We start from the raw sequence: 12,975 nt of genomic DNA, 5'->3' as shown, positions 1-12,975 counted from the left end.
GGTGCTCCTCTGTTTGGACCTGCTCAGGCACAACAATATAAGCTCCAGTTTAAGTCCTAGATGCTCGACTTCCAGCTCCCTGTTAATGCACCTAGAAAAGCAGCGGAAGATGGCCCAAGTACTTGGGTTCCTGCTATCCATGTGGGAGACCCAGACAGAGTACCAGGCTTCTGGCTTCTGCCTGGCCCAGTCTCAGCTCTACGGCCATCTGGGGTGTGAACCAGCAGATAGAAAATAAATCTCTCTCTCTCACTCTCTGTCTCTCTCCCTCTCTCTCTAACAAGCTTTAAAGTAAATAAATCCTTTTTTTTAAAAAAAAGTATTTTTGTTGTTAAAAATCCCTTGTTTTATTCTGCTTCAGAGCATCTTGTATCATTACTTCTAGATATACTTCTAATATACCTTCTTAAACTTAAGGAAAAATCAGTTTATATATTTTTTACTGAGGTTTGTTTGAAAAATAAAACTGTGGGGCCGACGCTGTGGTGCAGTGGGTTAATGCCCTGGCCTAAAGCGCCAGCATTCCATATGTGCACTGGTTCAAGACCCGGTTGCTCCTCTTCTGATCCAGCTCTCTGCTATGGCCTGGGATAGCAGTAGAAGATGGCCCAAGTCCTTGGGCCCCTGCACCTGTGTGGGAATCCCAGAAGAAGCTCCTGGCTTCAGATCGGCGCAGCTCCGGCTGTTGCGGCCATCTGGAGAGTGAACCAGTGAGTGGAGGACCTCTCTCTCTCTGCCTCTCCTCTCTCTGTGTAACTCTGACTTTCAAATAAATAAATAAACCTTTAAAAAAAGAAAAAGAAAAAACTGCATATATTTAAAGCATATGACATGATTTACTATATGAGTATAGGTACATTGTGAAATGATTATCACAATCATGGTATTATCGTATCCATTACCTTAGAGAAAGAGAGAGGTCTTTCATTGATTCACTTCCTAAAAGCCTGCATCAGCTGGGGCTGGGCCAGGATCTGGGAATTCAATCCAAGTCTCCCATGTAATTGGCAGGGACCCAAGTACCTGAACCATCACCCTCTGCCTCCCAAAGTGCATTAGCAGGATGCTGGAATAGGAAGTGGAGCCAAGACAGGACTGTCCAAAGTAGCATCTTAACCATTGCAATAAATGCCCAACCCAACTACCCATCTCCTTGTTACTGTCTATCTGTCCTTCCTTGGTTCCTTTTTGCAAGAAAAGACTGGTTCTCTGCATTCTATAAAATGTATTTTATTTGTATATTTTCAACTTTTTCTTCCTCTAATTTTAAAGATCCTGTTATTTGCTGTTCTTCCAACTCAAAAGTAATAAATGCTTTTTAAACCTGTGAGACAATGCAATACAAGGATATACTAAGACAAAGCTGATTACCTTGACCTGCTGATATAATCAATATTAACAGCCTGTTGAATAAATTTCCATAATTTGCCTTTGCTCATACAAAGACCAAATACATGTGCAAATATATATTAATTTTCACGAAAATATAATCATATGCATTATTCTATAATTTGTTTCCCTTATTTATATATGTACATATATACATAAATATGTATATATGTGACAATAAACAGCATTTAGTACATTACTAAACAAAACATAACAAGAGGGGCTGATCATTGTAGTGCAGTGGATTAAGTCCACTTGCAATGTCAATATCCATATCAGAGTATTGGTTCCAGTGAATCCCAGCTGTACCGTTTCTGATCCAGTTCCTTGCTAATGTGTCTGGAAAAGCAGTGAAAGATGGCCCAAGTGCCTGAGCATCTGATATCCATGTGGGAGACCCACACAGAGTTCCAGGCTTCTAGCTTCTACTGGCCATGCTTTGGATGTTGTGGCCATTTGGAGAGTGAACGAGAGGACAGAAGATCTCCCTCTCTCTCTCTCTCTTTTCCTCTCTCCCTCCCCACACTCTCTCATTCTACCTGTCAAATAAATACATATCTCTCTCTCTCTTTTTTTAAAGCATAATGGAGATAGTCTGCAGTCTTAAATTCCTTTCCAGTTTTAAAGTTTGTTTTGTATTCCTTTAGGGAACATGTCACCATTATAATGATTTGTAATGAATTGCTTAATATCTTCCTCCCATGTTAGCCTGACAGCTGTATGAAGCTATGGGACTTAATTTCTTTATCATTATATCCTCCCAGAATTTGGGGTAGTGCTTCAGGGACAGCAATTGCCTGAAATCTGTTTGGTCATGGTTTCAGTGCTCCTAGAAACTTTCCACTTTCTTAAAACAGGGTCACTGCAAATATTAAAATGTGTCTTCAGGAATTCAGGCCTTTGTAAGTCACCACTCAATATTATTTTAATGGAACCTAATGATAGTACATTCTAAATACTTTTAAGAATTTGTGTTTTTTTAGCAAAAACCCATCTGCCACAAAATGAATTTTAAATAATGATTATTTAATTGAAAAAGACCTCTGCACTCACTATTAGGAAACATGTGGATTCTAGTTATACCTCTGCTTTTAATTTATTTTGTGGCCTTTCAAAGTTCTTTGTCTTTTCTGGGTCTAATTCATCTGTAGCTCTAACATTAACTAATTTGATAAATATTCATTGCCTATGGTAGCTGGTTCTGTGTTAAGTCAGAGTTACAAGGGTGAATAATAACAGCCAATATTTAATAAATGCCTACTCTGTGCTTGAGTTTTTGCTATGGGAGTCATGTGCACGATTTCAAGTGCCTATGAGATAGGCACTCCTGTGGTGTTTTTTATACCTTACAAAGAAGAGAACCGACACATAGAAAGGTGAAATAACTTTCCCGAGATCTCAAAATACATAGTGAAGACAAGGTTGGATTACAAACAATGGGACTTTAGATCCCATTCCAGTAGCCATGGCGAATCCGTCATTTCATAATTCAAATACTTTTGCAGTGGCTTGTACTCACAAATACTGGGTGGAGCACTCTCTTGTCAACATTTGGGTGTAAAGATGAGCAAGAAGAGCTCTGACACAAGCACTACGGGGAGTAAAACCTTTTTTGCTCTCGCAGTCTTCCCGCTGGGAAGGAGGGGAGTTAGGAGGTGTCAGCGAGGCATAGGCACGCCTACTTCTGTGGGCGTTCCATCGAGCGCAGGCCAGCCTGCGGGTCATGCCAGCGGGTCGCGTTTCTCCTAACGCGACGAGGGGCGGGGAGAAAAGGCGCGCTGCGTGCGCGCGCGCCCTTCCGGCATCTACGCAGGTCCGTGGCTGACGTCGGGCCAGCGCCCCTAGCTCCGCCCCCGCTACGCCCACCTTCTTGGCTTCTGCCTCCTGGCCCTCCCCAGCTTGAGCGAGACTAACAGAGGACGCAGCTTGCGCCTAAAGTAGCTCGACCCAGAACGAAACCGAGTGGCTTGAGAACGTGGAAGGAAACTGTGTGCGGCTGCGCTTTTGTGCTCTGGAGCCATTCTAGATGCGGGTGAGTGTTGGGACCTTAGCCCAGTGGCGATCCGACCCCACTTCTACGCTGGAGAAGGCTTGGGCCCTATCCCAGTCCCGGCATGCTCCGCTCTGGATGCCCATGGAAGGTGCAGGGTGAGGATTAGTGACCCGGGGAGGCGCTCCCTTGGGCCTCTCAGTGGGATACTGAGGTGACCATGTTCTCCCTCTCACTTGTCTTCTCCATTTTGTCAGCCTCTGTTTTCCATACTTCACCCTAACCGCCTTCACGTTCAAAAATGTGTATTTCAAAAGACACCTGGATAATTTCTGCCTTTTTTGTGCCCCTGTACAATTTTTTCCCCTTCCATGTGCAGTTTTAAGTTTCCCTCTCCTCTGCACAAAATATGTGCAGCCCCAATTGGGAGGAGGAGAAGAGATCTGCTTGGAATAATTTGTGAAAGGTGTTTTATTTAAAATTTGTAAACTCATTGAGTTTTGATCAATGTTTTTGCAGGCAGGAATAAATATTGCCATCAGGAGGAATTCTGACATGTACATATCTTGTAATCAAGCGGAGACACAGACGTGAATTATATATTGGCCAGAAATAATGAAAATTGTGATATGAAATGTCAAAATCCTATATAAATTAATTTCACAGTGTAATATTAAACAGAAATTGTTTCCTGTCACCTCTGTTTTCCTTCTTGGGGATGCATTTATTGACCAAGTTCTGTGAATGACACCGGAAAAACATCCTGCCTCTTTATCCACACCCTACTCAGGAATTAACATCAGCCAAGTTATTTCACACCTTGTCATTCTGGTAGAAGTCTATCTGTTTCCTCTAGAACATAAGTTGATGTTGGGTACAAAATGTCAACTTCAGTCAACAGATCTCACTTGATTTTTGGTTTGTAGGAAATCGGGATTATTCCGTAAACTTCATTTATTAAACTCTTCATAATGTGGTAGTGGCACTATGGAGGTTATTATTCTTTTATGGAAAAAGTATTAAACTGGTGTCATGAGATCTGGTTTCTGGACCACTTCTACGGCTAACTATTTCCATTTCCTGAATTTGTAAAGTGAGAGAAATGACATTAGGTAGATTTTAAAGCCCCTTTCAACATTAAACAGAGGGAAACCTAAGTGGCTCAGTAGAACATTCTTTGTGCAAATGGGAGATTGGGGAAATTTCAGCCTTTACCAGCATAAATGGATAGCATACAATTTTTTCAACAGTTGAATTTAATGTTCGCTTTTCTTTTAATTTATAATTGAAATAAAAATTGTAGACTTTCCCCTTTTCACTTCCCTAAAGAAGAAGGAAATGTCTTTTGAGGAAATACATTTATTAATGGTCCTCGGTATGCCTATATCGACTCACTTTTCATCCAAATAATTTTTTTTTTTTTTTGACAGGCAGAGTGGACAGTGAGAGAGAGAGACAGAGAGAGAAAGGTCTTCCTTTTGCCGCTGGTTCACCCTCCAATGGCCGCCGCTGCAGCCGGCGCACCGTGCTGATCCTGGCAGGAGCCAGGTGCTTCTCCTGGTCTCCCATGGGGTGCAGGGCCCAAGCACTTGGGCCATCCTCCACTGCACTCCCTGGCCATAGCAGAGAGCTGGCCTGGAAGAGGGGCAACCGGGACAGAATCCGGCGCCCCAACCGGGACTAGAACCCGGTGTGCCGGCGCCGCAAGGTGGAGGATTAGCCTATTGAGCCACGGCGCCGGCTCCCAAATAATTTAACTACTTTAAATGGGACTATTATTATATCAATAATTAGGATACTATACAGGAAACAATTTAGGAATAAAATGGTAAATGTTAATATATATGGTATCAATCAAAAGGGTAAATACCAACATCCATGGTGTTAATCTCAAGAAATTTTCTTCAGATATACCTCAAACACCTAAAGACAGCAGCTGTTAAATAAAATACTACATTGAAAACAGAAATGTCGGTATAGATCCCCTTGGTGATTTGCCAATTTTAGGTTATTTTATCTGTTCAATTTGAGGTTTTGCTGTAAAATAGGTGAGTTTGTGTTTTAAAATTATTTAATGAGTTAGGGATCAACAGTCTATGTAACACTGGCTTCTAGGGTTAATGCTTTGATTTAGTACTTTGTTAATTAAATCCTCATAAATTAAGAGCAGTAATAGCCTCCTCACAGCAAATTCTCCATAAAGGAGTTGTTACAAGGTTTCAGTTTATATTGAACATTTACAATTGGAAGCTAAAGATCTGAGAGTCTCTTGTACTGTTTGGAACTAACTTGATTTCATGCTTGGGAACCCTTTTTTATTGCTAAGAGCAAGATGTACATATATAAGAAATACTAAATCAACTTACTAGACTAATCCTTTTCTGTTACATATATTAAGGTTCTTTTTCTTCTTTATAGGAAAAAATGCTTTCTGAAAGTAGCTCATTTTTGAAAGGAGTGATGCTTGGAAGCATTTTCTGTGCTTTTACCACTATGCTAGGACATGTTGGAATTGGTCTTGGAAATAGAATGCACCACCACGAGCATCATCATCTACAAGCTCCTAACAAAGAAGATATCTTGAAAATTTCAGAGAATGAACGCATGGAACTCAGTAAGAGCTTTCGGGTGTACTGTATCATCCTTGTAAAACCTAAAGATGTGAGTCTTTGGGCTGCAGTAAAGGAGACTTGGACCAAACACTGTGACAAAGCGGAGTTCTTCAGTTCTGAAAATGTTAAAGTGTTTGAGTCAATTAATATGGAAACAAATGACTTGTGGTTAATGATGAGAAAAGCTTATAAATATGCTTTTGATAAATACAGCAACCAATACAACTGGTTTTTCCTTGCACGCCCCACTACATTTGCTATTATTGAAAACCTTAAGTATTTTTTGTTAAAAAAGGATCCATCACAGCCTTTTTATCTAGGCCATACTATAAAATCTGGAGACTTTGAGTATGTGAGTGTGGAAGGAGGAATTGTCTTGAGTATAGAATCAATGAAAAGACTTAACAGCCTTCTAGGAATCCCTGAGAAGTGTCCTGAACAGGGAGGGATGATTTGGAAGATATCAGAAGATAAGCAGTTAGCAATATGCCTAAAATATGCTGGAGTATTTGCAGAAAATGCAGAAGATGCTGATGGAAAAGATGTATTTAACACCAAATCTGTTGGGGTTTTTATTAAGGAGGCAATGACTAATCACCCTAACCAGGTAGTAGAGGGATGCTGTTCAGATACAGCTGTTACTTTTAACGGACTGACTCCTAATCAGATGCATGTGATGATGTATGGTGTATACCGTCTTAGGGCATTTGGTCATATTTTCAATGATGCCTTGGTTTTCTTACCTCCAAATGGTTCTGACAATGACTGAGAAATGAACAACAGCATGTGTATAATTACCACATAGGACATGTATTGTTAATGTTTGTAGTAATGACTACATATCCAACACAACAGTGTGTTTCTTTTCCTCTTTTATTTGGTGGCACTGGTTTAACACAAATTAAAGTTTAGTAGTATATTTTTCAATCAGTGGTATTTTTTTCCTTAAAACTTGTATAGAAGTTTTATTTGAAGCCTGGCTACTCTACTTGCAATCCAGCTTCCTGCCAACGCACCTGGGAAGGTGATGGGATGATGGCTCAAGAACTTGGGTCTCTGTCACCTGTGTGGGAGATCCAAATGGATTCCCTGGCTCTTGGGTTCTTCATGCCTCAGCCCTGGCTGATGGGGGCAATTGAGTAGTGAACCAGCAGATGGATGATCTCTCACTCTCCCCCTCCCTGTATGTGTTTCTTCCTCTGTCATTCTGCCTTTCAAATAAGTAGTTTTTAAAGAGAGGGGCTGATGTTGTAACATAATGGGTTAAGCTGCCACCTGCAACGCTGGCATCCCATATGGGTGCTGGTTCAAGTTCCAGCTGCTCCACTTCCATTCCAGCTCCCTGCTAATGTACCTGGGAAAGCAGCAGATCACCCAAGTCCTTGAGCCCCTGCACCTATGTGGGAGTCCCAGATGAACCTCCTGGTTCTTGGCTTCAACCTGACCCAGTCCCATTTGCAGCTGTTTGGGCAATGAGCCAGTGGATAAAGGGCCTCTCTCTCACTAACTCAGCCTTTCAAGAAAATAAAATGAATCTTTAAAAAAGGGGGGTGGGGGCGGCACTGTGGTGTAGCAGGTAAAGCCACCGCCTGCTCTGCTGGCATCCCATATGGGTGCCAGTTTGAGTCCCTGCTTCTCCACTTCTGATTCAACTCCGCTGTGGCCTGGGAAAGCAATGGAAGTTGGCGCAACTCCTTGGGCCCCTGCACCCATGTGGGAGACCCGGAAGAAGCTCCAGGCTCCTGGCTTCAGATTGGCCCAGCACCAGCACCAGCTGTTGCAGCCATTTTGGGAGTGAAAAAGTGAATGGAAGATTCTGTCTCTGTCTCTCTCCCCCACAACCACCTCTCTCAAACTCTGCCTTTCAAATAAATAAATCTTTTTTAAAAATGTTAGAAATGGGGTCGACGCTGCAACACAATAGGTTTAAGATGCTGCCTGCAATGCCAGCATCCCATATGAGCACTGGGTTTGAGTTCTGGCTGCTCCATTTCCAATCCTGCTCCCTACTAATGGCTTGGGAAAAGCAGTGGAAGATTGCCCAAGTGTGTGGGCCCCTGTGATGTACATGGGAGACCCAGATGAAGCTCCTGGCTTCCACCTGGCTGAGTGCTGGCCATTGCAGCCACCTGGGGAGTGAACCAGTGGATGGAAGTTCCCTCTGATTCTGCCTGTCTCTGTAACTCTTTCAAAATAAATAAATAATTTTTTTTTTAAAAAGAGTGGAAATTGCCTGAGAGAAAAAGTAAAAAAAAAAAAAACTTACAAACTCACAATTTTAACAGGTTAAATGAATTATGACTATGAAAACTGTCATTAAACTGTTTCCCAGTGAATCAAGCTCCCAGCTGCAACTTAGATAATAATGAACAGTCGAGATTTATTTACTCCTGCTGGTTAAATGAGTTCCTATGGAAATCTCTTGAAGAAATCTTGGCCATCTGATAGTTTCACTTACCTGAGTTGAGCCTGTCCTGGCTTCTTCAAATTCTGAGATATTTTCCCATGTTCATAGTTGCACTATGTCCAACTATTTTCTATATAGAAGCCCTAAATTCACTGTCCCACCTTGGATTACCATCACATCTGCCTAATTTCAATTGCTACCCAGAAACGTTACCCAGTGGTGGATGTAATAGCTCATGTGTTTATAGATGTGTAAATACTTGGAGCTTGTTTTTCCTGTAATCTGGGCAGCATGTGGTGTATTAAGTGATCTGTGGGATGTGAGACTATGTCAGTTTAGAGATCAGCTGTTTTTGGTAACTGGTGTCCTACAACTTTAACAACAGAAATAGAGGGATTGGTGATGTGGCATGGTGGGTTAACTGCTGCTTGGGATGCCAGCATTCTATGTCAGAGTGCCAGGTTAAGACCCTGCTGCTCCACTTCCAATCCAGCTTCCTGCTAACTCACCTGGAAAGGTAGCAGAAAATGGCCCAAGTTCTTGGGCCCTTGCGACCTATGGGGCAGACCAGGATGGCACTCCAGGCTACTAGTTTCAGCCTGCCGAACCGTGGTGTTTGCAGCCATTTTGAGAGTGAACTAATGGCTGGAATATCAGTATCTCTCTCTCCCCCACCGAGCTGTTGCTGTTGCTCTGCCTTTAAAATAAGTAAACCTTTAAAACAGAAAACAAGAATAGAATTGTCTCAAGAGGTCTTTCACTTCATATTACTGATATTCATAATGTGTGAAATCCTTTTTTAAAAACTGATTTTCCTCATTGAAGCTTTTGGCTAAGATGAGTTATTAATTTTGAAGAATAAGAAAACCCCTTTGTTGTTCACTAGTTACCTAAAGATGAAATCATGTTCAGTGTGAGTGTAATGATAAAACTACCTCAGTGTGACACTTGTTGATAATGTGTTACCTTGCCCTCAACACCAACATATTTAAAATTTTCATCTTCAATTACATCAGTATATCAAATTATTGTAATAAGTATATCAGAGGGGCCAGCGCTGTGGTGCCGTGGGTTAATGCCGTGGCCTGAATCACCTGCATCCCATATGGACACTGGTTCGAGACTTGGCTGCTCCACTTCCAATCCAGTTCTCTGCTATGGCCTGGGAAAGCAGTGGAGGATGGCCCAAGTCCTTGGGCCCCTGCACACGCATGGGGGACTCAGAAGAGGCTTCTGGCTCCTGGCTTCAGATCGCCGCAGCTCCGGCTATTGCAGCCCATTGGGGAGTGAACCATCAGATGAAAGAGCTCTCCCTCCCTCTCTGCCTCTCCTCTCTCTGTGTAACTCCAACTTTCAAATAAATAAATAAATAAATAATCTTTTTTAAAAAAGTATATCAGAGGGGCTGGCACTGTGGCTTAGCAGATAAAGCTGCCACCTGCAGTGCAAGCACCCCATAAAGGTGCCAGTTTGAGTCCCAGCTGTTCCACTTTCGATCCAGCTTTCTACTATAGCATGGGAAAGCAGTGGAAGATGACCCAACTCCTTAGGCCCCTGCACTGGCATGGGGGGCCCAGAGGAAGCTCCAGGCTCCTGGGTTCAGATTGGTGCAGCTCCAGGTGTTGCAGCCATTTGGGGAGTGAGCCAGTGGATAGAAGATCTCTTGCTTTCTCTTTTTCTCCCTCTCTCTGTAATTCTGCCTTTCAAATAAACAAATAAATCTTTAATAAATAAATTTCAGAGAATGCATTCCATTGTTTGACTTGCTGAGTGCTAAAGTAACATTGCTTTTTAAACCAAACTGACGATTTTTAAATTTATTTTTTGAGAGGCAGAGAGACAAGGAGAGGGCTCCCATCTAATGGTTCACTCCTCAAATGCCTGCAACAGGTGGAACCAGGCTAGGGCTGTTAGGAGTTGGGAATTCAATGCAGATCTGCCACATGGGTGATAAGGACCCAAATACTTGAGACATCATCTGCTGCCTACCAGGATCTGCATTAGCAGGAAGCTGGGGTAAGGGGCTGGAGTCAGGTATTAAACCCAGGTTCTCTGTATGGGATGCCAACCTGTGTCAACTGCTAGGCCAAACACCCACCCTTCTTGATTTTTTTAAATGTTTATTTTCACCTACTTGAAGGGCAAAGTGACAGAAATAGGTCTCCCATCTGCTGGTTCACTCCCAAAATGTTTGCAACAGCCAGGTCTGGGTCAGGCTGAAGCTGAGAGCCAGGAATTCCATCCTGGTCTCCCATGGCAGGGAGCAAATACTTGAGCCAGCATATGCTGCCTCCCAGGAGGCTTTAGCCATAAGCAGGCACTCCAATATGGTATGCAGGCATCCTAAGCGGCAGCTTAACCTACAGTGCCACAACACCCACTCCTTGATCGTATTTTATATGTAAATGTTCCTTTATGAGATGTTCTTGTGGCATAGTGGGTAAAGCCACAGCATTCTATATGGGAGCCGAGTCCCAGCTGCTCCACTTCTGATACAGCTCCCTGCTAATGGCCTAGGAAAAGCAGAAGATTACCCAAGTGTTTGGGCCCCTAACACCCATGTGGGAGGCTGAGAAGAAGCTCCTGGCTTTGGCTTTGCCCAGCCCCAGCCATTGAAGCCATCTGGGGAGTGAACCAGCATATGGAAGATTGCTCTTTCTCTCCGGCCCCCTCTCTGTAACTCTTTCAAATAAATGTCTTTTTTTTTAAAAAAAAAAAAAGTTACTTGTATAAATATACTATCTCTTTTGTTTGTACTCATTCTTTTAGCTAAAATCTGAATCTAACAAAATAGTGCTACTGAGGTCATGGTTACAAATTCTTGATCATACTGTTTTTCAGCTTTACACAGAAAAATGATATTCAATAGACAAAAGCTATAACCCTAATCCCACTCTACTGTTGGGAAGAGAGTTGAAAATAATTGAAATCTAACAGAAATTAATCATGATTGTGAATATACTTTACGTAGGCTAGTAGCTACCATACTGGATAACACAAGTCTAAGCAATTCCAGAAATTTAAGACTCACACTCACTCACCCACCCAGGTTGAGATATGAATGGAAGAAGTTTCTGGGAACAGCATTGTGCCACAGTGGGTTAAGTCACTTCTGTGACACCAGCATCCCATACTGGAATGCCAGTTGGAAACCACGCTTTTGATCCAGCTGTCTGCTAAGGTGCCTAGGAAGTTAGCAGAAAATGGCCCAAATATTTGGGTCCTTGCCAGCCATCTGAGACCAGGATAGAGTCCCTGGGTCCTGCCTTCAGTCTGGACCAGACCTCAGTGAATGAAAGATTGTCCTCCTCCTCTTTCTATCCCTGTCACTCTGCTTTCAAATAAGTAATTTTTTAAGATTTATTTATTTATATGAAATAATTAGAGAGGGAGAAACAAAGAGGTCTTCCATCTTCTGGTTCACTCCCCAAATGGCGGCAATGGCCAGGGTTGGGCCAGGCTGAAGCCAGGAGCTTCTTCCAGGTCTCCCACATGGATGGAGGGGCCCAAGCACTTGGGCCATCTTCCACTGCTTTCTCAGGCACATTAGCAGAGAGCTGAATTGGAAGTGGAGCAGCCAGGACTCAAACCAGCACCCAAATGGGATGGCAGCGCTATAGACAATGGCTTAACCTGCTACACCATGGTGCTGGCTCCAATAAATGTTCTCTTAGAAGACATGAAGTTTCTTCTAAAAGTTATTTTTCTGGTTATCCCAAGGCAGTGAAAACTGCAACCTTTTAATAGATCCCAGGCTATCTCCTTGCAGGAGTTCAATCACTGGATCATCCTTCTCAAAAATTAAAATATTGACTCTGGAGCAAAATATAGATTAGACAGACTCCCTGGCTTTTAAAAAATGTATCAAAAAGGTCGCTTGTGTATCAAATCTGATTTACAATGCCCTGGTTTTTCTATAACGCATTTAAACCCATCTATTGGGTTTCTTCAAAGCAGTGCATATCTACATTAGGAAAGTTACTGAAAGTACCATATAATAATAATGTGCCATTAACTTATTCATTTTGGTAAGCATTTAAAGGATAATGGGAAAATCACTTTTTTGGAAAGTATGAAATGATGGGTGCTTGGAGTTTCTACCACAATAAAAAACCAAAAAGAAAAAAAATCCATTTTTATTCATGTGGAGTCTATATAACTTTCCTTGTATATAACACATATCTATTGGCTAAACACCAGACTTGGTGCTTTGTGGAAAGCAAAAGGAGTCATTACAGGAAGTCAAATAATCATTTCATGTAAGCCTGGCATAAGCAATAAGACAAACCACAGTTTGCTAATATGGTAGTCCTTTTATCTTAAAATTTATTGATTTGATAAATCCTTTTAACACATATAATTCCCATCTATTTGGTAGTTTTCACCAATTCCACATAAGAATAGCCACCATTAGTTATTCCGTTGCTTTGGAAATATGGCAAAAGCTCTGGCAGAAAGAGCAGGACTTAAAAACAAGACACAGGGAGAGGTATTTGGCCTAGCAGTTAAGATGCTGGTTGAAATGACCAAATTCCATATCTGATTATCTGGGCTTGAGTTCTGGCTCTGCCTCCTGA

General features: G+C 42.1%; 1 protein-coding gene across 1 annotated transcript; it reads left to right on the top strand.

Annotated features, from left to right (window-relative positions):
* The first annotated feature begins 3,285 nt into the window (after window positions 1-3,285).
* Window positions 3,286-6,918, top strand: C1GALT1C1 (C1GALT1 specific chaperone 1). Its single transcript, XM_002720266.6, has 2 exons — window positions 3,286-3,421; window positions 5,798-6,918. The coding sequence occupies exons 1-2, from the start codon at window positions 3,416-3,418 to the stop codon at window positions 6,758-6,760; spliced, it is 969 nt and encodes a 322-aa protein (XP_002720312.2). The 5' UTR covers window positions 3,286-3,415; the 3' UTR covers window positions 6,761-6,918.
* Window positions 6,919-12,975: the final 6,057 nt, after the last annotated feature.

This window comes from Oryctolagus cuniculus, chromosome X (assembly GCF_051225735.1).
Source record: "Oryctolagus cuniculus isolate XC-2025 breed Fujian yellow rabbit chromosome X, ASM5122573v1, whole genome shotgun sequence".
Lineage (NCBI taxonomy): Eukaryota > Metazoa > Chordata > Mammalia > Lagomorpha > Leporidae > Oryctolagus > Oryctolagus cuniculus.
This window is presented reverse-complemented; position numbering and strand designations above follow the sequence as displayed.